This window comes from Phodopus roborovskii, unplaced genomic scaffold, assembly GCF_943737965.1.
Source record: "Phodopus roborovskii unplaced genomic scaffold, PHOROB, whole genome shotgun sequence".
NCBI lineage: Eukaryota > Metazoa > Chordata > Mammalia > Rodentia > Cricetidae > Phodopus > Phodopus roborovskii.
The window spans coordinates 52,720,544-52,743,068 of record NW_026126433.1 but is presented as its reverse complement, the minus strand read 5'-3'; the positions used below and the strand labels follow the sequence as shown (position 1 = coordinate 52,743,068).

At 45.7% G+C, this 22,525-nt stretch overlaps 2 protein-coding genes across 2 annotated transcripts in view; one reads left to right on the top strand and one right to left on the bottom strand.

Annotated features, from left to right (window-relative positions):
- Dusp10 (dual specificity phosphatase 10) overlaps positions 1–19,151 on the bottom strand; it is a 39,496-nt gene extending 20,345 nt beyond the window's left edge. Inside the window, exons 1-2 of the mRNA XM_051186495.1 lie at positions 18,854–19,151; positions 15,792–16,643 (exon numbers count right to left, since the gene is read on the bottom strand). Coding sequence (XP_051042452.1) covers positions 15,792–16,602 — 811 coding nt within the window. The 5' untranslated portion in view covers positions 16,603–16,643; positions 18,854–19,151. The remainder of the gene's footprint in view (positions 1–15,791; positions 16,644–18,853) is intronic.
- A 4-nt stretch (positions 19,152–19,155) lies between these two features.
- On the top strand, positions 19,156–20,461 carry LOC127223734 (uncharacterized). Its single transcript, XM_051186504.1, has one exon. It carries the CDS (start codon positions 19,578–19,580, stop codon positions 20,283–20,285), a length of 708 nt encoding a protein of 235 aa, XP_051042461.1. The 5' UTR covers positions 19,156–19,577; the 3' UTR covers positions 20,286–20,461.
- Positions 20,462–22,525: the final 2,064 nt, after the last annotated feature.

Here is a 22,525-nt window from a genome sequence, read left to right as displayed (position 1 = left end):
TCACTGTGCGGGTTTCAGGAGGCCTCACGACTCCAAGGCCTATTTGTTTTAGAAGGAACGCTCCCTCCAATTAGCGAAGGTGCTTTTCTTTTCATTTCTTAGACAACTCACCTTCCAGGTGGCCCTGTCAGGTGCCCAGGGGCTTTGCAGGACAAGATTGGTCTGAGCATGGCTGAAAAGTAATGGCTAGCAGGACCACAAGGGAAACCATGTCTATTTTAAGCTGGGAAGGAGAAAGCAAAACAAAATAGACAAAAACAAACATACAGGATCATGGCTAAAATATCCAAATGAGTGTCCAAAGAAAAGGCACTATTGGGTTTGACTCTGTTTATGAAACTTAGTAAGATATACCACCCAAGTATGAAACAGAACAATGCAAATGATGAAACAATGAAAATCCCTTACTTAGGGTGTTCCCAAACTTCAGTTTCCTTGAAGGAACAAATTCTCCACATCAATATTCAAGAATTTCTGCTAACAAGGAGAGGCCAGCATGTCCTGGTCAGCACACCCATATAGTGATACCTGGGAGTTGAAACAGAGGGGCCCCCAAAGGTCACAGCCTGGAAGGTCTTGGGCCCAGAAGTATCATGGGCCTGCCTGCTGTCACAAAAGCCTCCAAGTCTGGAGCAGCTGTCCCAAGACCGCATCATTCTGTAACACTAGGGTGAAGCCGGCTGTTAGCATTAGGGAAACGGAGTTAGGGAGACAAGCAAGTCTAGATACCTTACCAAGTGCTGTGGTGTTCTCATAACACCAGGGCCTTCAAGCAGACACCAAGAGGCATTTTATTTTCAAAATACTGCAATGCAGCTCTGACAACAGACTCCAAGGTTGACTCTGGTTGAAGGCCACAGTCCCCAACATGATTGCCCTCACTTCCAAACGCTAGCAGCATTGCAGGGCTTTCCAGGCCAGAGACACCCATTATAAATTCCCTGCTTCCCTTAATACCTTGGGTTCAAGAAGTCACTGGAACGATTCACTGAGCATGGGAAAGCACTTATGCTTGTGCTTATGGTTTTATTATAAAGGATCCAAACCAGGACCAGCAAAGTCAAGAGGCACAAAGAATAGGTCTGAGAAATCAAGACACCCCAGCCCCCTGGTGTGTCCCTGTGTGCAAAGAGGGGACACAACGGAGCTGAAGAGGCCACGGTTTGTGTTAGTGCTTTATTAGGTGCAATTGGAATTGATTCGTCACCAGCCCATGACTGAATTGAATCCCCAGTCCAGCTTGCCTCATCTGTAGAGGTTGGACACATTCCAAGCCTCTGTCCTCCAGCCACAGGTCTGGCCCTTCTGATAGCTGACCAGCTCATCCCCTGAATCATCTCATTAACATAAACTCAGGTGTGAGCCAAAGGGGCTCTGCAGGAGATTCCAGAGGGTGAGAGGACATCTCTCACAAATCAGGTGCAAAGGGCAGAAAAATAAATTTACAACAATTCCATAGCGATAAGACTGTGGACCTGAGAGTCAGCCTAGGCTTCATGTGACTTTGCCATGTGACACTGAGTGACTCCCTTCACTGCTCCCAGCCTCTAGTTTCTCATCTGAAAAGTAGTGGTAACCATTATACAAAGATCACCCTCACTGGATAGAAATGTAAGCCAGCTACTACACTGAAAAATGTAAAAAGAAACAGGTCAAAATTAATGGTAATAATATATCTTACCAAACTATTGTCATTTCAACACTCAACTGAGTCTCTCACACTGCAACCCACAAAGGGTTTTTGAAATCCAACATGTATGACACAGCTCAGCTTCAACTAGCTCTGTTGACTAGCCCTGCCAACTAGCCCAGTCTCAACATTCTGCAAAGTCAGGTAGGGCACAGCTACCAGGAGAGGATGGCTCGGTAGAGGTGTCATCCCTATTAAATCCCTCCTAAGTGCCAAAGTCATTACTATCTGCCCATGTTAATAGAAAGAAGCATGTATATGTATGTACAAGGAGCATGTGTATGTGTGTCGTATTCTCATGAGTTAATGACCAATGGTAACACTCACTAGAGTTAATGACCAATTCCAAAATTTAGAAGTTCTTATAAGCTACATTGCACAAGAAAGTTGCTGTCTTCCCCAAGATATGATATAGCCACTCTTTTCTCTGGAAAATAATACCCATTGTCTGTGCTGTATTCTATTCCCAGGCCCTCATATCTCCTCAGTAAATATTTTAGTATTTTCAAAATCAAATAGTCACGAATAACAGCTTTGGATGGGCAAAGACTCCTGGAAGACATGGTGTGGCCAGATGGGAAAGGCTCAAGAACTCTGAGTGGTTGAAGAGAAGGAATAAAGAAAAGATGTAGAAAGGAGCTGGGGCCTACTGAGTCACAAAATGATGCTCATGGTCCTCTTGGGCTACTGTCAGAGCCACCAGCCAATCATACCCAGCCAGGCACCCTATTCCAGTGTGTGGGAAAAGCTATACACTGAGAACAAGGAAGATAGGGATAGATGCCAAGGTCATTTGAACAGCACTGCAATACCTGATTCTCAGGCTTAGAGTGTTCTCAAAAACTTAGCTAAAGTGTGAGCTGCACGAGGACCTACGCTTGCCAGGCTCGGCAACCATGGAAAAGCCAGGCAAAGTGGTGCACATCTCAGGGGTTGGGGAGTCAAAGATCTTAGAGAGGTTCCTTAGCGGACCAATCTAGGCCAAGTGTGAGCCTCAGGTTCAGTGAGAAAGCAACTTTCAAAAAGTGCAGAAGAAATGAAGTGACATGGTTCAGCAGGTGACAGAGCATGCTGTGCACATCTAAGTGCCTGAGTTTGACTCCTGGGCCCCGCAGTGAAGGGGAGAACAGATGAACAGACTCTGAAAAGTATTCTCTGACCTACACACACACACACACACACACACACACACACACACACACACACACAACTCAGTCTGAAAGCTTGATGCCTGTTGACGGTAGGACTTCACATTCCTGACCCCTATTTGTGGGGAGGCTGCTAGGCACCATCATACCTGCATCCATCCAGTTCCATTGACTCTTACCACAGAGGGCTGGGCTTCTAGCTATCTTTTAGTCAAGAATGAAGAGACCAACCTAAAGAGGGCAGGTGAGTGAACTTTTACATGACACACAAAACTAATAATAATTAATTTACCCCAGCTTGTACTTTATCTTGTGTTTCTGCATTTACTTAAGGACTTTGGGGACTTTAACGGTGCACCTAAAAATGGGCATGGGGAAATAAATGTATATACTTAGCATCTCACAGAGTCTTACTCTTTCTGTTCCCGCTGACATTTTAAAGTGTTTTATCAAGGTCAGCGAGATATCTCAGAGCGTAAAGGTGTTTGCTGCCAAGCTTGATAACCTGAGATCCTGGAAAGTACATGGTAGGAAGTGAGAACAGATTCTCACAGGTTGTCTTCAGACTTCCACAATTGTACTATGACATGTACACACACACACACACACACACACACACACACACACACACACACTAATGTGCTTTATCAACAGTGTAAAACTGTGAGTGGTTTAGATAGTGGACAGTGGCCCTGGCTGATTGTTTATTTCCATAAAATATCTGGCTGTTTCGGATATCCAAACTGCCCCATTGTGCCCCACCCAAAGGACAAGTCAGGACCACAGTCCATGTATCAGAGGATATGTCATACACACACAAGACTAACTCAAAGTGGGCCGAGGACAGGGACTTTCCTTAAAGCTGAGGCCTTTGATTGGTGGCTATATCTTGTATTATGAGGGAGAAAGCCCGAACTGAAAAGTGAAAGCTAATTAGGACAACAGAAAAGACATCTGCCAACAGGCTGAAGGCTAGCGTTTATTCCTTCAAAAGGGGTTGGGATAACATGGAGAAGCTTCTGAAGCAGGGGATTCCCTCCAACACTTTCTCTAAAAACCTGGCTACAAGTGCAACCTCCATCAAAATACAAACTGACTAAGCAGAATATGGCTACTAGACATATGCCAACATTGGAGAAGAAAGTCTAAGATGTCCATGCAGGAAGTAAAAGAGTATGCAATATAGAGTGAGAATGAACTGGAGTTTCTATATGAGAATTTGCAAAACATGTACATATATGGGTAAAGAATGAAGAGAATACGTAAAAATGAAAGCAGGGTGGTCAGGGCAGGAATAGTGTAACTTTTTTTTCCATTCTAAAATGCTCTTAATGTTCTAACACTAAGTGTGCATTGAGGACTTCTACAAGCACTTTTCTGCAGTTTTCCTAAAGGGAAATTGCATGTACTTCACCAGTATAGCTCAAGTTCAGAAAAATAAAAATTACCTGGGTAATTGTTGTCTGTCCATCTCACCAAAATACTGACTCCTTCCCAAACATTGAAACAAGATGCCACAGACAGCAAAGTCTTTGTTGTTACAGTAGTAGTGATGTCAGATTGTTTTATGGGACAATGCTACTTAATATTCCTTATTTAAAGAAAAAGTGGGCAGGTTATTACTATAGGTATTTTATACTATAATTATGGTGAATTTTTAACCAATATCAGCTTTCACAGGCAGACATTATTTACAGCACTTGAATGTACAACTACCTAAGTTATCTGCCCACCCCCATTCCATGACAGCATCAACATCACCATCTCCATTTTCACAGACATGGTAACCGAGGGACAGCAAAGGTCACTTGTCCAAGTGTGAAATGACATGATCAGAATTCCAAGTCAGCAATCTACTCCAGAATCTTGGCTCCTAACCACCAATCACTTCCTCAGAAGAAAATAAATACATTTACAATAGGGAGGTTGAATGTGTATATGAGCCAGGGCAGAATCAGGGATTCACTGAAAAGCCCATTAATGAGGGCCAGGTATTATGATACATGATTGTAGCCTTGGCAGTTGGGAGGTAGAAGCAGGAGGATTAGGGGTTCAAGGTCAATCTCAGCTACACAGTGAATTCAAGGCCAGCCTGGGCTATGTGAAACTTTAAGAGGAGAGGAGGGGAGGGGAGAGGAGGGAGGGAGAGAGAGAATAAGAGTAGGGGGAAAGGGATGAGGAAGGAAGGAGGGGAGGGAAAAGGAAAGGGGGAGGGGAAAAGAAAAAAGGAGAGAGGGAAAGAGGGCTAAGAAACAAAAAGGCAAAGAAATCAGAGTGATCTGGCTAAGAGGATTTGCCTAGTTAGCATAACTTAGAAACCCACAAGAGGATGATATGCCCACAGAAGCTTTAAACAATTCTGTACTACAAGCCACCTGTATCTTCTTGGGGGAAATATTGTTTTCATACCTATAAAGTGACACATACCTTAGTTTCTTTTTCTTTTTTAACCTAAGGCACAGTGACCAGTTGCTCCACAAGGAAGGACTGCAAGCAACCTGTTCCTGAAATACTTCACAAGCTGTACTGAGGCTGCCTGGGTCCAGAAAAACATCATGTAGGTGTGAAAACTTACCAACCCCAAATCTATTGGGAACTTTTCTTAGAGTTGTAACTTTTATTTTTCTGACTAAAGATACTTTATGGTTTTAGATTTTCTTCCTTGTCCCACTATCTCCATAATGCTTGTACCCACCTTCCACCCCTGCAGATGATGCCTTAACCCCCCCACCCCACCACCCCGCCATCATCCCCCATCACCCCCCCACCCACAGATGATGCCTTGGACCCACCTCCTTGCCCCCTGCAGATGATGCCTTGGACCCACCCCTTCCACACTACCTGTGCAGGGCCTGAGGTGTTTGGGGTGAGCCAATAACAGTTATAGTTGGCTTTTGAGTTTCCATGTTTCCAATATGTGAAGCTGAGTGCCTGATCCAGAGGCAGGAGCCTGCCTAAGAGCACACTACTCTCAACATAGGCTCCAGGGGCCATTTATCTACCCAGCCCCTCTAATCACTGGTGGGATCTCTGCCTTGGACTGCAGAGGGGAGAACAGAGGTAAGAAGGGACAAGAAAAGAGACAGCAAAGCCCAGCAGCCAGGCAACAGTTTGATGGTGTCTCTGGGGGCTTATCTTAGATTTCACAGGCCTGATAGACTTCATCCAGGCTTCATAAACAGGATGTAGAACTTGTAATTAACTTCCCAATCCCCACTACCTGAACAGCATAAGCCACAGATCTGGCACTTGGGGATGGAGCCCTATGGACCAACCACATGTTCTGCTGACTCTCTCTACCGAGCTTTACACCTGCCTTTCTTCTCCTTCATCTAGTGCTCATTATGGAGAGTGGGATATATTAATATTTAACATCCTTTTACCTACATTATTAAGATTCTAAACATTTAAAAATACACTAATTAGAAGTCCTATCATAAAATGCCCAGGTTCCACCATGTACCAGGTCAAGGGCCTGAACCTCTTGAGTCTTAGCCCTGATGTTTTCATGACATAGGACAAGAAGCATAGAAATGCTTCATAAATACAAGAAATAACATTGCCACTTCCAAAGTTTCTCTGAGTTACCAAAACAAAGAAAAAAAACCCAAAAGCTTCTGACACATTTTAAGTTAGCCTGGGTTAAGATAGATTGCAAAATTCACTTGAGGACAGAGCAGGCCATTTTCACTTGAGGATAGCCAAGGAAATAGGGGGGAGGGGAGCAACATTTAACTGAAGACACCTTTGAGAGAAAATGTTCATCAAAGAGCCCTGCTTTTAAACAGCAATGTGATAGGCCTGAAGGGTACTCAGACTTGAACTCAAAAGAACAGCTATGTCTTTGTCTATCTTCCAGTGACAGGGACACACCAAGGTCCTTCACATGCCCAATACTCTACAACCAAATTCTAGTCCCACCCCTGTTCTTTCTTACTCCCCGCCCCAGGGGGACTGAACTCAAAACCTGGTACAAGCCAATGACTGGGATGACACATTAAAATATCACATTTAGGTAATCATATGGCTCATTCTTTTCAAAATTTTACTATTTAAACAAGTGTAATAAAGAGTGGAAATACAAAACACAAGAAAATGACCCCCTTTTCTTCAGTAATGGCTCCCTGAGATATTTACTCTAGTCTTATCATTTCAAGAGGGGAGAATTGACAACTCAGCCTTGAACCGTGGGGTCCAGAGCTCAAGCGTGTTGAGGTCGAGGTCTGTGGTTGTCACCTCTGATCTTCAGGTTATGGCTTTTTCCCACCACTCCTCTTGCCATACCCCCTTTCCATCCGATTTCTTTTTCTTCTCCTCTTTATCCAGTAGCAACATCTGGTACTATTTAGTAACAGTAGTGGACCTCAGGGCCATGACTCAAAGGGTGTGAGATTAGTCCTTCCATGGAATAGAGGTATTGAACTGGGCAGCAACGTCCTGTTTCTTATTTCAGACACAAGATAAAGTCAGTGAAGTGCCTACTGCAATATGTGAGATGACCTAAAGGCTCTCACACGCAAAATGGGCCTGACACCACCCCTGGACCAGGCATGTTTCCTTATACTTGATATTAGAAGTGAGCAACAGGCACCCAAAGGGGCCCCTACTCATTGTGTAAGACAAGAAGACAAAACCCTTCTCGGAAATACAAAGAACAGTTGGACTTTGTTTTGCTTTCCATGAAATTCAAGTCTGGGGTGGGGCTGTGAGGAGGCTTTTGATGTGAAGAAAACATTAAAGAAGTCGGAGAATGTGTTGAATCTACATCCATTTTCTTTCTGCAAAGGCACTTATGTTTTGCCAGGAAGAACTTGGATTCATGGTTTGCTAGTGATGTGATGGATGCCAAGTTGACAAGGGACAGGCCTCAGGCCTCATCTGTGTCGTCGATGTGACTAGATTGAGGATGTGTCCAAATCACCTAAGAAACACACCTACGACGTGTCTGTAAGGATATTTTAGAAATATATAACTATGGAAAGATGGCCCCATCTCACAGGCTGGAGTGCTAGACCATATGAAAGGGGGATCAAGTCTCATGTTCCTGCCACCATGACTCCCTCAACACAGTGGCCTTGCTTGACCCACCCAAACTGTAAGCCACAATAGAGCCTTCCTCCCTTACCTTGCTTTCTTTCTGTCAGGTATTTCATCACAGCAGTAAGAAGTATAACACAGTTAGGTTATTTCCTTTATCTCCTGTAAAATCTCCCAGATGTCACAGCTTATTTCCTATGCAAAGTAAATTCAACCTGCCTTTTCTTCAAGCCACACAGAATATGGGTCTTGCTGACAGGAGGGGATACAAATTTACTAACTTTTAAGTAGTGATATCCGGTATACATATATTTTCAAAAGGACAATGATGCTAAGATTCTGTTCTTAGTTTCTGGATGAAAACATGTAATGGAAAAATATCATGATTTGAAAGCATTAGCAAGCTGAAGGTGAAGCATGCCTGTATTTATTGTACAATAAAAGGGTTTTTTTGAGACAGGATTTCAACTATCTACAAAAAAATTTGAAAATAAATGCATACTCATTGTTCTTCTCTTTAGCTTTTATGAATTAGTAAGATTGGAATCTAAATTGGTAGCACATCTATTATGTAGAAACATAGCCAAAGAAAATTTACCAAAGAGGGATGGTTAATCCCAGCAGCCACCTTGAGGTGATTTAGAGTCAACAAAAGACAGGTCTCTGGGCATGCCCATGGAGGGATACTTGATTAGGTTAAATAGTCAGGAAGACTCTTTCTAACTGTGGGTGCCACCACTCCTGTGGGGTGGGGGTGGGGTCCTTGCTTGGAGAAATAGGAGAAAGCAAGCTGCTTACATGCATCCATGAGCTCTCTGCTTCCGGACTGCAGATGGCATGTGACCAGCTGCCTCAGGCTCCTGCCACCACACCTTCCCCACCATGATAAACTGTGTGTACCTTTAAACTGTGAGTCAATAAGCCTTTTTCCTGGCTTCAGGCTAGAACATCTTCTCATAGCAACAGGACAAAGAAACTAACACAGGGACCTTCATCATTTAGAGGAAACAACAAAGGCTGGTACCTCAGAATGGTACTTGAAAACATAAAAAAAATAAAAACGGGCCAAATCTGTCTCTGAAGCACTGTATAGCTGGTCTGTTTACCTAAGGACACATGGTGAAATTAAACACAGGTCTTGCCCCTACCAGAAACACATCCAAAGCAGTGAGGCTCAAATGACAAAGTTCCACTCAGTTACACAGAGAATCCCTGTCTACCCCAACTATAGAGGCAGGAGGAGCATTTCCATTAAAAAAACAGCAAATTGTTTCTTTTCAGGCCACAGCCTTGGAAAGAAATTCTGTAGGCCCATAGTATTCAGAGAATGTTGGGATCATTTGTGACAAAGAAAGCTGAGAAAACTCAAAGACACTTAGCAGAGCATTTCCTGAAGACAAAGTACTCCCTAAATAAGCTTGGGGGATGATCACACACACACACACACACACACACACCCCTCTAAGGCGAAGGGTCCAGGAAGCCTGGCTTTGTCTGGATGTTCTCTTCCTAGAACTTAGATTGCAACAACTGACATGACAGATTCCCCAACCTCACCAGCACCTCACACAAGAAGGGACTATGGTTGAACCTTCCTATCCACCAGGATGTACAGCCATAATGCCATCTGCCTAAGAGCTGTTAGCATCTGAGATGTTTGACTGTACTGGTTTGTTTGTTGTTTGCTTGCTTGCAGGGCTGAGAATCAAACCCAGGGCCTTGCACCTGCTGAGCAAGTATTTCATATTTTCCCAGCCCTTTACTTGGATGCATCTTGGCATATACTTTTGTTTGTTTGCTTTTTTTTTTTTTCTAGCTCTTTCTTAAAATATTAAGTTCCTTAGAAAATGGAATTAAATGAAGTCTAATAATTTGCCCATATTCCCAGGACCCAGGTAAAAGCTGAGCCATGAGGTACTGGTTTCCAGAATCCTTTGCCTTAAGTCTTTTGTTGTTGGTGTTGTTGTTCTGAATGCAAACTTGAAAACAAAAAAGATAGTATTCAAAATGACTAAGTAAATTATTTTATTACATTTCTTACCCTATACAGTAGATGTTGCTACTATGCTATACAGTAGATGTTGCTACTATGTGATAATAATGTACACACACCTATCAGGACCTAGCAAGACCTATTTTAGCAGCAAGGACCAAGGCTGTGAAATTAATCATGCACGTGACCTTGGATTAGTCATGAACCTCTCCAGGCTTCATTTCCATAATGAGCTTGAACTAGATCAACGGTTTTCCAATTTCACTGTGCAGTAGAATCTTTTGCGGAGCTTTTCAAAATCTTGGTGCATGCAGGCTGCACCCTAGACCAACTGAATCAAAATCTTGGTTGGGGGGTACCATCTTATAGACTGTCATGTGACAGCATGAGCAGCCCTGGGGAGCAGTCAAAGAATCAAGGCTCTTCCAGAGTTGATTAGATGACCATTCTGAGGATCAGAATTTCTACCCTTCAGCTCAATGTGGTGGCACATATCCATAATCCCAGCTTTTGGGAGAGGAGGCAAGAAGATGATGGCTGCAAGGCCAAGGCTAGCCTGAGCTCCACTGTGATGGTGTCTCAAAACAAAAACAAACAGGATCCCTTTAGTGTGGGGTTAGTCTTTGTTATCAAAGTGGATGAAATTGCCTAAGCACTACCATTTGATACAATTTATGCCCACTCTGCCCTCTGGGGATCTTGGAGGACAGAGATAACTACAGATACAGCAGGGGATGATAAGGAAACATGGTCTGCTCCCTTGCCTCTGAGGGTCTGCCCAGGGACCTGCCATAGACTATCCCAAATGGACTAAGCAGGGAAGCACACCTTTTCACCCTTCTCCCTGCTCGCGCCTCCTAGAGAAACATGCTTAGAAACTAGGTGGACTGTTTTCCTGCTGTCAGAGCAAACCTAAGCCTCTTAGAGATCACCCTTGAGGACCACTCAAGCTCCTTACGTATGTGCCCTGTAGTCTCATGGGAAAACCTAACTAAGGAGCAGAGGGAGCAGTGCTCATGTCCATTAATCTTTCACTTGCATTGTGATGAGGCTGCGGGAGGTCTCACAGATCTGTGGTCCTTCAGGGAGACTCACTCCAAAAAATGAGCAGCATCAACTCCCCTTCTCCTTCCCTCATACTCCAGCTCCTCTATGCCACTCAGGCAGGGCTGCAGAGCCCACAACCCCTCCTCCTCCCATCTACCCTTTTATAGTCAGACTATAATCCTTCTTCCAAAAATAAATCAAGGAGATGCCAGAGAAAACAAAGTTGAAAACTTTTATACTTTCACTATCCAGGACATTAGCGGGACAGATTTATCATCCCATTTTCCTTAACTCCCCTACAAAAAAATAATTCTAGGGTATGCCCAAATTACTCAACCTCTTGACCCAACATGTTTTTGCAATTACTTGGCACAACTGTATGCTACTTAAATTAGGTAACAGTCATCAAGCTATTTTTAGGCCCTAGCAACACATACACACACACACACACAGAGAGAGAGAGAGAGAGAGAGAGAGAGAGAGAGAGAGAGAGAGGTTGAGAGAGATGGAGAGAAGAGAGAGATATTGAGAGATATTGAGAGAGAGGGAGGGGAGGGAGAGAGAGAGAGAGAGAGAGAGAGAGAGAGAGAGAGAGAGACTTTCCTAAGTGCTGTTGTGTCCTCCTTTTACAAATGAGGAAGCCAGAGATCTAAGACTTAAGCAACTTACCCAAGGACACTGAATGGAGGAACCAAGAGACCTCAGGCCTACTGATTCACCGTTCTTCCTATATTTCTCCATGTTTTCTTACAATCTAGTGTTCGGCATTTAGCCTTGAGCATTAATCGGAAATTCAGAATAACAAGAATAATATAGGTTTGAAATGTAGGTGTGTCTTAAAAGAGCATCATTATATCCCAGACAAAGAAAGGGGGATACAGTTCTCCCCCAGAAGAAAGCAGAGTAAGAATATTTTCACAAGGTCTCCAATTTCTGAGCATAGCCATTCAGTGTCGTGCAACTTGGCACTACTTTCTAACACCTATTTCAGAATCTGTTGTAACCAAGGGAAAATGTTAGCCCAACTTTGCCCTTTGTTCAGGAGTTAAAAAGGAAGGCTTGGGAGCTTTGGAAGGGGTATATGTAACATGAACTTACATATTTTTTAAGACTAGATTTTTATGTACATGTCATGTTTATATTGTCAACTAGTGCAACCATGTTTGTATATTTTAATAGAAAATATTTCTAACATGAAAATGAAAATGCACAGAGAATAGAAGTTTTTCATATTAATCTAATTCCTTGTGTCTCTCCTCCTCCTGTACCAATTGTATAAGTGACTTCTCAGTCTTCTTCAGACACACACACACACACACACACACACACACACACACACACACACACCCTCAACCCCTTCAAAAAGTCTCTGGTAGAGAGCAGAGATGTAAAACGCCATAGTGGACATTCTATCATTGCTTTGTAGCAGCATAGCATGTACAGGCCTGGCCACTGACATTCCACTGCACAGGCAGGGAGATGCCTTGAGGGGTCTCCTGAAGGGGGAGGAAAGCTTTTCCTCAGACTCAAAAGTCAGTCACAAACAGTGGCATTCCACATTTGAAGAATACTCATGGGCAGGTGTATGACACTAAGTATTTAGCAGGAAAAAATGTCTTTACCACCTGTAAAATATTCCCAGCTCAATTAAACATAAAATGCTAATTCTAAGCCTTAAACTCTAAACTACTGTCTATGATATAGAATATTTCAAAAACAAGATAAAGCAAATAGGGAAAATACACATTTAATCTGATTGGTAGGTTTAAAGGTATTCATCGTACACTCTAATACTTTTCTAAATGTTTGAAATTTTTGCATCATTAAATTTAAAAGGCCTAAATTGCTCTGAGGGAGAGTGTGGTAGGAGACTTGCCCTTCCCTCTTACATAAAGGGCAAATAAGTTTCTTGAACCCAGCATTGTTGAAAAGGAAGGAACCATGGCCGCAAAGACAGAGCTCTCATGTTAGAAGGTCAAGGATTGTCAAGTCATCTTTCTTAGGCCATAAACCAAGTTGCAGAAAATAACCAACATTAGGTGGGAAAGGGGTCAGCTCTTTCAAAGTCTAAATCCCTAAAGATTTATTCTTTTGAATAACTCAGATGAAACTGACCAGAAGCAAGGGTCTGATATATACCCTTCAGTGGGTAAGAGTGAGACACAGACTTGGACCTAGGTCATACCAGGGCGGGACTATAAATTAGAACAGTAACTTAACCCAGGGTTTCTGTGCCTCTGATCAGTTTCACCCCAACCTGACACTGCTTGACTAAAATGGCAACCCACACACCACTGGCAGCTCCAAAAATGGAGAACATGGCATTGAGAGTGAGGGACATAAAAGTTGGACTGGGAGGGTAGCAACCAGTGTTTACAAACACGAACCAGAGTCTCAGATGGATCAGGCATCTCTGAAAATAAATCAACAAGGCCTGGGGACTTCCGACCATATATTCTAAACATCTACTCCCACCCCAGCAGCCGCATGCTCCCTACAAAACTCACTCATTCCAAAATGGTACCATTCCTGAACTAGCTGAAATATAATCTTAGATCACCAACAAGGGGAGTCTTAAAATAAACCTCAGAAGACGAGCCAGACCAAGATGGTCTGCTCCATCCACTCAAGAACTTCGGGGAAGCTGCACACCATGCTTGTTGAGAGACATGCACCTCATCCATCACCTCCAGGGCACTCTGGTTTGACCAGACTAGAGGATAACAGAGACTCAATAGCTCACCTCCATTTCCCCTTCCCTAACTTGGTCCTGATTTCAGGCCGGCCATTCCTCCCAAAGGTACCAAACTAATAATGATACCAGAGAAAACAATAGATCATGAACTACATATTTTCAACCAAAACCCAAGATATTTGAAGGAAAATCCCCCCCAAAAAAACTACAAATAACCCAACCTCTACCACCAGAGCGTCTTCCAAGCTGGCCGCCACGGTGTCGCACCAATCCGAAATGACGAGACCTCAGCGCAGCTGCCCAGGGCGCCTGGTGGTGAGGTCAGCAGCATGCCCAGCCCCGCCCCACTGAGGCAGTCTTACTCTGACACTGATGAGCAAGCCCAGGCTCAGGGATCCTCAGATATGTCTACAGGAGAGGATACTGGTCCCCAGGAGAGACATTTCTCAGCAACTGATGGGCCAACCCTTCACCCACCAAGTTTCATAGCAAGAGAGAGGATAGATCTACTACACCTCCCAATCAGCCCCAGGTTCTAGTTCAGAGTCATCAAAAAGTGAGGTTTATGCTACCTCTTCTTAGATCACCTATAAAAAAGGACTGGGTTTTTTTGTTAGTTTGTTTGTTTGTTTTGTTGTTGTTGTTTTACCAAACCTAGCTCAACTACAGGAGGGAAAAAAAAATAAAAGCCAGCAAATGTCTTGGTTAACTGAGACAAACTGTTACTGTTGGGAATTTGTTGTAGATGGTATTTTCTCATCTGCAAAAGGAGACAAGAGAAGATCATGCTGGGAGAAAAGCAGCAGGGTCAAAGCCACTGGGGTATTCTAAGAGGCAGCCAAACAAGAATTCAGTAGTAAAGAACAGCGACACCATACAACCCTGACATATTTGTGACTCTAAGAAAACTTATTGCCACCATCATAACAGTGCCCTGAGCTGCCAGAACCATGTAGAACTTTGAACCCACAAGCCCCAAGGAAAGCTATGTCTTTGTGACAGGTGTCTGCAAAGACAGCAAAGGATTAGGGAAGCATGTAACATGGCAAGGGTAGCATGGTGACCTGACCATGTTTCTAAGAGCCCTGTAGACTACATCACTTGGGAGGGAAGGAGAATGGGTAGAGTTATCCCACTAAGACAAATCCTACCTTGTTGGCCTAAGCAGCCTGTGCCAACTTAAATGTGAAAAGTGCTGGGAAGAGCCTAGCAACACTGGCCATCAACAACGCTTTAGGATGTTAGCTGGAGATGTGACACACCCTATTCCCCAATGGCTCAAAATGCAAACAAAGATAGTTATCACTCTCCATGATGGCCAGGTAGATGCTATCAGAAGAGTGATGCTCAGAGCCCAAAAGGACAGTGTTGGAGGACAAAGATGAGCAAGTGAGCTGTGCATGAGGTCAGGGCAAAACTATATGGAAGAAGATCAGAGAAGAATGGATCATTCATTCCTTTTGGGGGTTCCAATCATCACATTAGGGGAAAGTGATGCATAACTCCTTCTTGGGAAGAGCCAGAAGCCAATTGTCATATGACACCAGAAAGAACAAAAGGTTGTAGAGCAGTTCATATCTCCATCCCCCAGGAACTTTCCTTGAGGAGTGGATGTATTTGGAGAAGTCACAATTTCAATGCAGCTTTAAAATAAAAATGTCTGTCTTTGTTGAAGATAACTTTATAAGCAATGTGAAAGTCAAAACAATCAGATAGGTGAGAAACAGCAAGAATTTCTCACAGGAAGAACAGGCACCTGCAGATTTATCTGATATGTACCATATACACACTGCCTCCTCTGGGCCATCAACATTAGTTCTTGAGAAACAAGACTTTCCAACCACTCACAGGCTGAAATAGAGCTCCCAGAGAAGCCATGAATTGAGATAACACTTTAGTTGTACAAAGTGCCTTTTGAAAACCCTATCAGGTGAAATGTCTTAAGCAACACAGAAGTCAGATCAAGACTTGGAGCTCAGATCTGGATATCAATGCATCGCTACTTAGATTTTATTACTGCATGAAATAGTAAGAAGAGGGTAGAAGAAAAGACAAGAAAGACTATTTTGGTTCATGGTGTTTGGGGGGGGGGAGGTGAGAAGGCTGTCACTTCTAAGAGAATCTCAGGAGGGAACCTAGCTGATCAGGACAGTATTTGGGAAAGGAGTTGGGGATCATTACCTTTCAACACCACGGGTTCTTTGCCTTCTCTCTTCAGGGACTCGAGGACTATGTGAAGTGGCTGGGATGGCATCACTCGGCTCGGCTCATTGGTATTCTCATCATAAACTATAATTTCTTTGGAAAAGATCCTCTTGAAAGAGTCTTTGCCTTCCCTACAGGAAATCAAGTCTAAGACAGTGATCTTGCCCTGCTGCAGCCTCCGCCGGCTGATCTTATCCGCACAGTTAATGTGGACAGCTCCTTGGATATGACTCTTATTGTACTCCATGAAAGGCCTGCAGTCAATGATGACAGGACCCTGGCTGGACAGGTGACTCTTGCTGCATTTGGTCATCTTCTTTGCCAGGTCATTGGGGTAGATGATTTTGATGCTGGCTAGCTGCTTGGGAGTCCCTGTCACAGGGCTGCCCACCCCACCCGATGGACTTAAAGAGCCTGTGTTCTCATTGTTGTTGACCATCTGGTTGGCAGGGCAGGTGGTCGAGGTTCCTATGGCGGTGGTGGCAGGGCCAGCGGCAATGGCTTGAGTCTGGGTCTGGTGATCCTTGTCGTAGGTTGTCACAGTGCAGCAGCTAGTACTGCTACATCCACAATTGAGGGAGCGGGCAGAGCCGCTGGATGAGGGCATATACGTCAGGTTCGCAGCCTTGAGGGTCACAACGGTGGTGGCAATGACAGGAGAGTGGCTACTGCTGCCTGGGGTGGCAGAGCCAAGGTAGCTAGAGTCTAAACAAAGGTTGAGATACTGAGGTCGGACAGGCCTAGACAGTGTCACTACTACCCTGTCCTCTAGAGGAGATGGAGGCATGAGGAGGCTGAGAACTGGCAATTCAAGAAGAACTCAAGAGTCTGTAAAGAAGGGGAAGAAGGAAAGAAAGAATAAAGTCATGTGACACAAAAGACAGTCTCATCCAATCCCTGGGAAAGGCTCCTGCATATCTCTGAGCAAAGGCAATGTCCTCCTATGTGCCCTTGGTCATGATAGCATCAAAGCCTGAAATTCACTTTGATGTATTCAGAGAGGATGCATCCTTAAGGGACCCCATCTATTCTGATGCTAAGTTGAAAGTTAAAATAGGAAGTGAGGTTAGAAATGGTCATTGGCATCCTTTCGCAGACTGAATCAAAGTTCAGCCTTCACCAAGGTAAAGGCACAGAGAACTGGGAACAATGAAGACAGACAGGGAGGCTCTTAGATTTATTCCTAGCCTCCTCTGGGCTCCTCTGGGCAGGAGTCTATTTCACCTGTGATGGATATGTTTGCCCACCCTGGCAATGCATTCTATTTCATTTCTGTACCCATTGCCAAGGCAAAGAGAGGTGCAAGAGAATTGCACAAGCTCACAGAGATGCACAGAAATACATGGCAGCTAAATTTGCATTAGGGCAGATGTCAACTTTCTGCAAATCAGGAAGGAACGTGTCTTCCTAAGTCAGTCTCCAGGGCTAGGAGCTAATCTTGCTTGCTTTCCTTTCTGGTGACCCCTTTGAAAAGCTCAACAGTCCTATTCAAAGCTCTCCTGTCCTCTGTGAGCCACTTCCAAACCAACCCGCATGTCTTCCTTTCACTATGATTAACTGTCCTAAAACCAAGTCTTGGAAGGAGTAAGGTCTGGGAACCCCAACCCAGGGTGCTGACCCATCATGACCATCCTTCCCTGGCCCCACTCACCCTGACCCCTCCCTGTGCTTTGCCCCTAAGCAAATAACGGTTTGGATTTCATCTGGGTTGTACAGACTTTGCATTTCCATTGGAGTGGCAACTCTAAAAGATTTTTTCTTTTTCATTCTCATACTCATGTCCCTTGGAGACAGCATGGATTCCATGAAGGCAACTTCATTTGCCCCTTCACCCCAGGATGGCTAATTAGGAAGCTGGGAAGTGGTGCCCACAGGGTTTACCTCTGCCTTTCCCCAAGGGTGCCTGCAATGGGTCGGTCACTTCCCTCCTCCTCCTAGGCACAGGGCCACTCTGCAACACAGCCCTTCTGACTCCTCTACTAGACATGTACACAGCAAAGAAATCAAACCCCAAGCAAGAGCCACTCACCTAAACGAACTTTAAGATTTGTCTGGGAAAACATGGATCAGTGGTCTACTCACAACTGTCACCATTCTCTGACACCGAGCCAAAGTGTCACCAGCGGAATCCACACAAGCACAAACAGGAGCACGTACCCACCCGTGTCGGCATATCCCCACTGACTCGGGTTTCTCTCACCCACCTTTGGATGAGAGCAAAGGATCCAACCTCCTGCCTTCTTCCCTTCCTTCCTCCGTCCCTCCCTCCCCACCTCCCTCCCTGTCTCCCTTGCGTAGTATTTTTTTTTTTTTCAGAGCGAGTACTATTCCAGACGCTTAACCGTGTCCCAGCTATATCATGGATGCAGTCAAAGTCTTTGCTATTATGTTACCTGGTAGGGGACGTCCTGGATCAGTAGCCCATTCCCTAGGAGTAGGACCCAAGAACGTGTTCCCAGAGACAGGCTGGTACCAGCACCTCCAGACTGAGTGCGCGGCTCGCACACAGGCACGGAGTGCACCGAGATCTGCATCCTTGCAGCAGATAGCTCCAAAGCCATCCAGTCTGGCCCCGGGAAACCTCCCTCAAAAATAGCGCTTCTCCCTTACCCTGTTCCTCACTAGTCTCCCTTCTACCACTGAACAGGGACTGAAGAAGGAAAAAAACAAAACAAAACAAAAAACAAAACAAAAAAAAAAAAAACAAAACCTAAGTGGTTAGAGAATGCTCCTTCCCCACTCCTGGGGCACTTAGCATCCCCCTTCCTCGCCACCACTGAGCATCAGCTAAGCTTTGGGCTTTGAAAACTGCCACAAAGCATCTTAACAGCACCAAAACTCACCCCCCCCCTTCATCCCAGGACAACCAGATCCAAAAGTCTAAACCTTAGGACCTTTCCTTACCTGATGTGCATTTCTCTCTCTGTCACACACACACACACACACACACACACACACACACACACACACACACACACACACCACACACGGGACCCTTCAGCCTAGGGCTCTGAGTGGCCGTGATGACTTCCACTTACTTCATCAATAAGCGTAGCCCTCCACCATCTGGCGCCCGCTCCAGCTATGCGCTCGTGCAGTGCGCCCCCATTCACTCAGCTTCATTGATCCCCAGCAGCAACACAGAGTTACTTTCTCTTTTGCTACAGCGTAAATGTAAGCTCCTGAGGGGGCGGGGCTGCCGCCGAGCGACGTCGCACTGCGCCAATGAGGATCCAGAGACCGCCGCCCGCTACCTCACAGTGGCCTGTGGCCAATAGGCGGTCGAGGGGGCGGAGAGAAAGGCGTGGCCTCGTCGCGGGAAGGAGGCCCGCTCAGACGCGCTTGTGGGTTTGGTGTGTTAGAACGCGGGCGGTGATGTCATTGGCAACCAATCAAAAACTTAAAAGAGCCAGCCCGGGCCCGCGCGGAGCAGCAGCTCTCTATTTACATGTAAACCTAGGCGGCAGGACCCGATTAACCCTTCCCGAGACTGAAGTGTCAATGGCTCACACTGGCCGCTCCCGCTGAAACTGGTTCCCCCTGCGAACCGGACCCTCCCACGCCACCTGGTGCAGTGGCCTCGGGGTCTCCATTCCACCTCGTGACTCGCGGGTGGAGGCTCAGAAGTGTCCGGCCAACTTTCCCGAGGCCGGAGGCGACTGGAAGCCGGGTCCCTCCATGGCCGTGACAGAGCCGCGCGGCACGTGAGCGCGCACAGGGCCGGCCTCCCCGCAGCCCCGCGCGGCCCGGCCCGGCCCGCAGATGTCGCTGCCTCTCCGGCTGCCCTACTGCTCTCCCGCGCGGCGGCTGCGCGCCGTGCTCCTGTTCCCCTGCTTCCGTGCCCCGGTCACTCCCCCGCCGTCCCCAGTCTGTTCGCAGGAGCCCGACTCAGAACCCGAAGGTGGCACCCCGGAGAGCTACGCGGAGGAGGAGGCTTGGCTCTACTCCAGTGGCCACTGGGGGCGCGTGTTGAGCGGCGGCGTGGGCGCCATCCCGCAGGGCTGGGCGTGGCCGGGCTCGCCGAGCGTCCAGCTAGCGCCACAGCCCCGGCACCGGCCCCCACCACCGCCCACCGCGATCCCGGCCTCTTCCGCTGCCACCTCCCCGATCACGGTGTCTTGGCGCTCCTCTCAGTCCATCCGCCCCATCGTGCTGGGCCGTCGGCCCTCGGTGGCGCAGGGCCCTCGGCGAGCCAAGGAGCGCCAGCCTGGAACTGCAAGCACGGGTGGGAAGGAGCCCGAGCTTAGGGTGAACATCCAGAATGAGCGGCGCTTGAGGAGCGTGGAGGAGCCCGCGCCCTATCTCCCGGTTCCCCGAACTTTGGCCTTCAGAGGGGTCGCTGGTCGCGGCCTGTGTCCGGGGAAGAGAACTGGGAAGCTGGGCAAGCCTGCCAGCGCCTCGCCAGAAAAATATCAGGGAAGCTGCAGAAGAGTGACCCTGGAATTCAAAGGAGTGGAAAAGCCTAGATGAACTACGATGAAGATGCATCAAAGAATCCTAAAGCAATAGAGCTTTTTATACCTCCCTACCCCCTCCTAGCTCAGAGAGGAAGACCAAAATGTGAAGTAATTGAAGTGGAATAAAACATTATCTGCTCTGCGGAAGAAGGTTCAGCTGTCCTTAATAATGGGAAGTGTTTGAAGGCATGCTTTAGACCCCAGACATTCTTTGGCCACTGATGTATCGATCTAGAATCAGAAGGTATCCAACCATCACCTTCGCTGGCCCTCTGTCAACTGACAGTAACTCCCTTGAGTTCTTTCACACAAGCTCACTGTTGCAAAAAGATTGTGTAGCCGTTTTCTACACAAATACACAAATACCTCCCCTGCCCCTCCCACACACACATACCCCTGAATGTCACCACATGAGTGTCCAGGACACAACATTTGGTCTTTAGATCTTTAAGAACCGCCTAGCGAGTTAGCCTGTCTGTGCTTGCCATAGAGGCCAGGAAAGACCCCATTCAAATGTTGCAGGCTTGTACATGAAATGTCACAGACTGTCCCTGAGTATTGGAGCACGGGTCCTCCAATTCAAGGTTTAGAGTTCTAAGTATTGAGTATGTTTTTTGTCTGTCCAGCCAGATTCCCTGTGTTTGTTTATCTGCGTGTATATAAAACAAATCCCCCCATCCAGGAAAAACAAAAACAAAATGGTGATAAGGTTGTTGGGAGAGATGGGGATGACAGGGGCAGTTTCTCTGCTGATTAAAGGCATTAAAAGGGGTGTGTTTGTTTTAGAAGGGAGGCGCCTCTGCCTAGAGGTACTTACAACCTCTAAATTGTGATTCACAAAGCCCTGAGGGGGGTTATGTGAGAGAGAAATGTAATTCATTTAATGAGATGATTGTTTTATTATAGTTTCAAACTAGTAAGTTATTGCAATTCCCTTGAATAGAAATCTAAGTCATCCAGGCTGGAAAACAAAAAAGGGAAAACAGACGAAACTACTCATCATCAATCAAACCTGAAGCATGGAATAATTACTAGATTACTAACACATGCAAAGACATGGAGGCTTTTTAAATTAGGCAGCACAGTTTACATAGCTTAGGCTCAAGGAAGAAGTCAGATTTCAGATTTTTGTACTCTATTCTACAATGCTTTTGTACCTTGTTGATTTTGTTCCTGATTTGGAGTCATAGTGTGAAAATGTTTTCTGAAATTTGGCCTTTAAGTTTAAATTTGTGAACTCAATCAGCCAAGGGCCATGATAACAACCTATATCAAATACACAGCACAGCCTGACTTGAATCCCAGAGAAAGCATGAAGCGTCTTCATTGCCTGGGGATTTGTAATATGCTTGTGTTGGTTTGTAGCTTTGTTCCTACAAACTCTAAGGAACATGTTTTTACCATAGCCTTGGGTTGTGTATTAGAGCTGAAGGCTGAAGCTAACCCGTGGCCAAGATCTGAGACAGAAAACGGATACTTTGGGGGTACATGTTCTAAAGGTTAAGTCAGGTGTCTGATGGTAGAATGGTGAAGACTTCAAAATCATCCTGAAGGAAAAGATAGATTCTTGGAGATTTTGGAATTAAGTTGGGGGCGGGGGCTTACACGAAATTTGGCAATATGAAATCCCAAAATAAAGACAATATTCAATCAGCACAAAGTAGGAGCTGTGCTGAGGAACAGAAGGGGAATATAGTCATGCTAGCCTGCCTGGGGCAAGGCTAGCAGGAGCCCCTGGGGGAAGTGGCCTGGAAGGTCTATTCATTTGTTGAGCTTCCATCCTCAGTGTGATAGTGTCAAGGGGTAGACTACCTTTCTGAGGTGATGATACAATGGGGGCACAGCTTTTGTGAATGACTGGATAGGGAATTCTTGCTTCTGTCCTTTCTGCCATGTGCACCCATAGTATGTTTCCTCCCAAGCACATGGTAGTAACACACACACACACACACACACACACACACACACACACACACACACACTTAAAATCTTTAGGAATCATAAACGAAGGCTGGGGAAATAGTCCAGTTCTTGAATGCAAGCACAAGGACTGAGTTTAGGTGCCCAGAACCCATTTAAAAGGACAGGCATGTAAGTGTGTGCCTGTAAACCCAGGGTTAAGGACAGAGACAGGCAGATCCCAGAGGCTCACTGGTCAGCTTGTCTAACTGAAAACCTCACCCCCAAAAAAGTAAGGTAGAGAAGTGAGTTACAAAGATATCCCAGGGACTGGAGAGATGGATGACTCAGCTG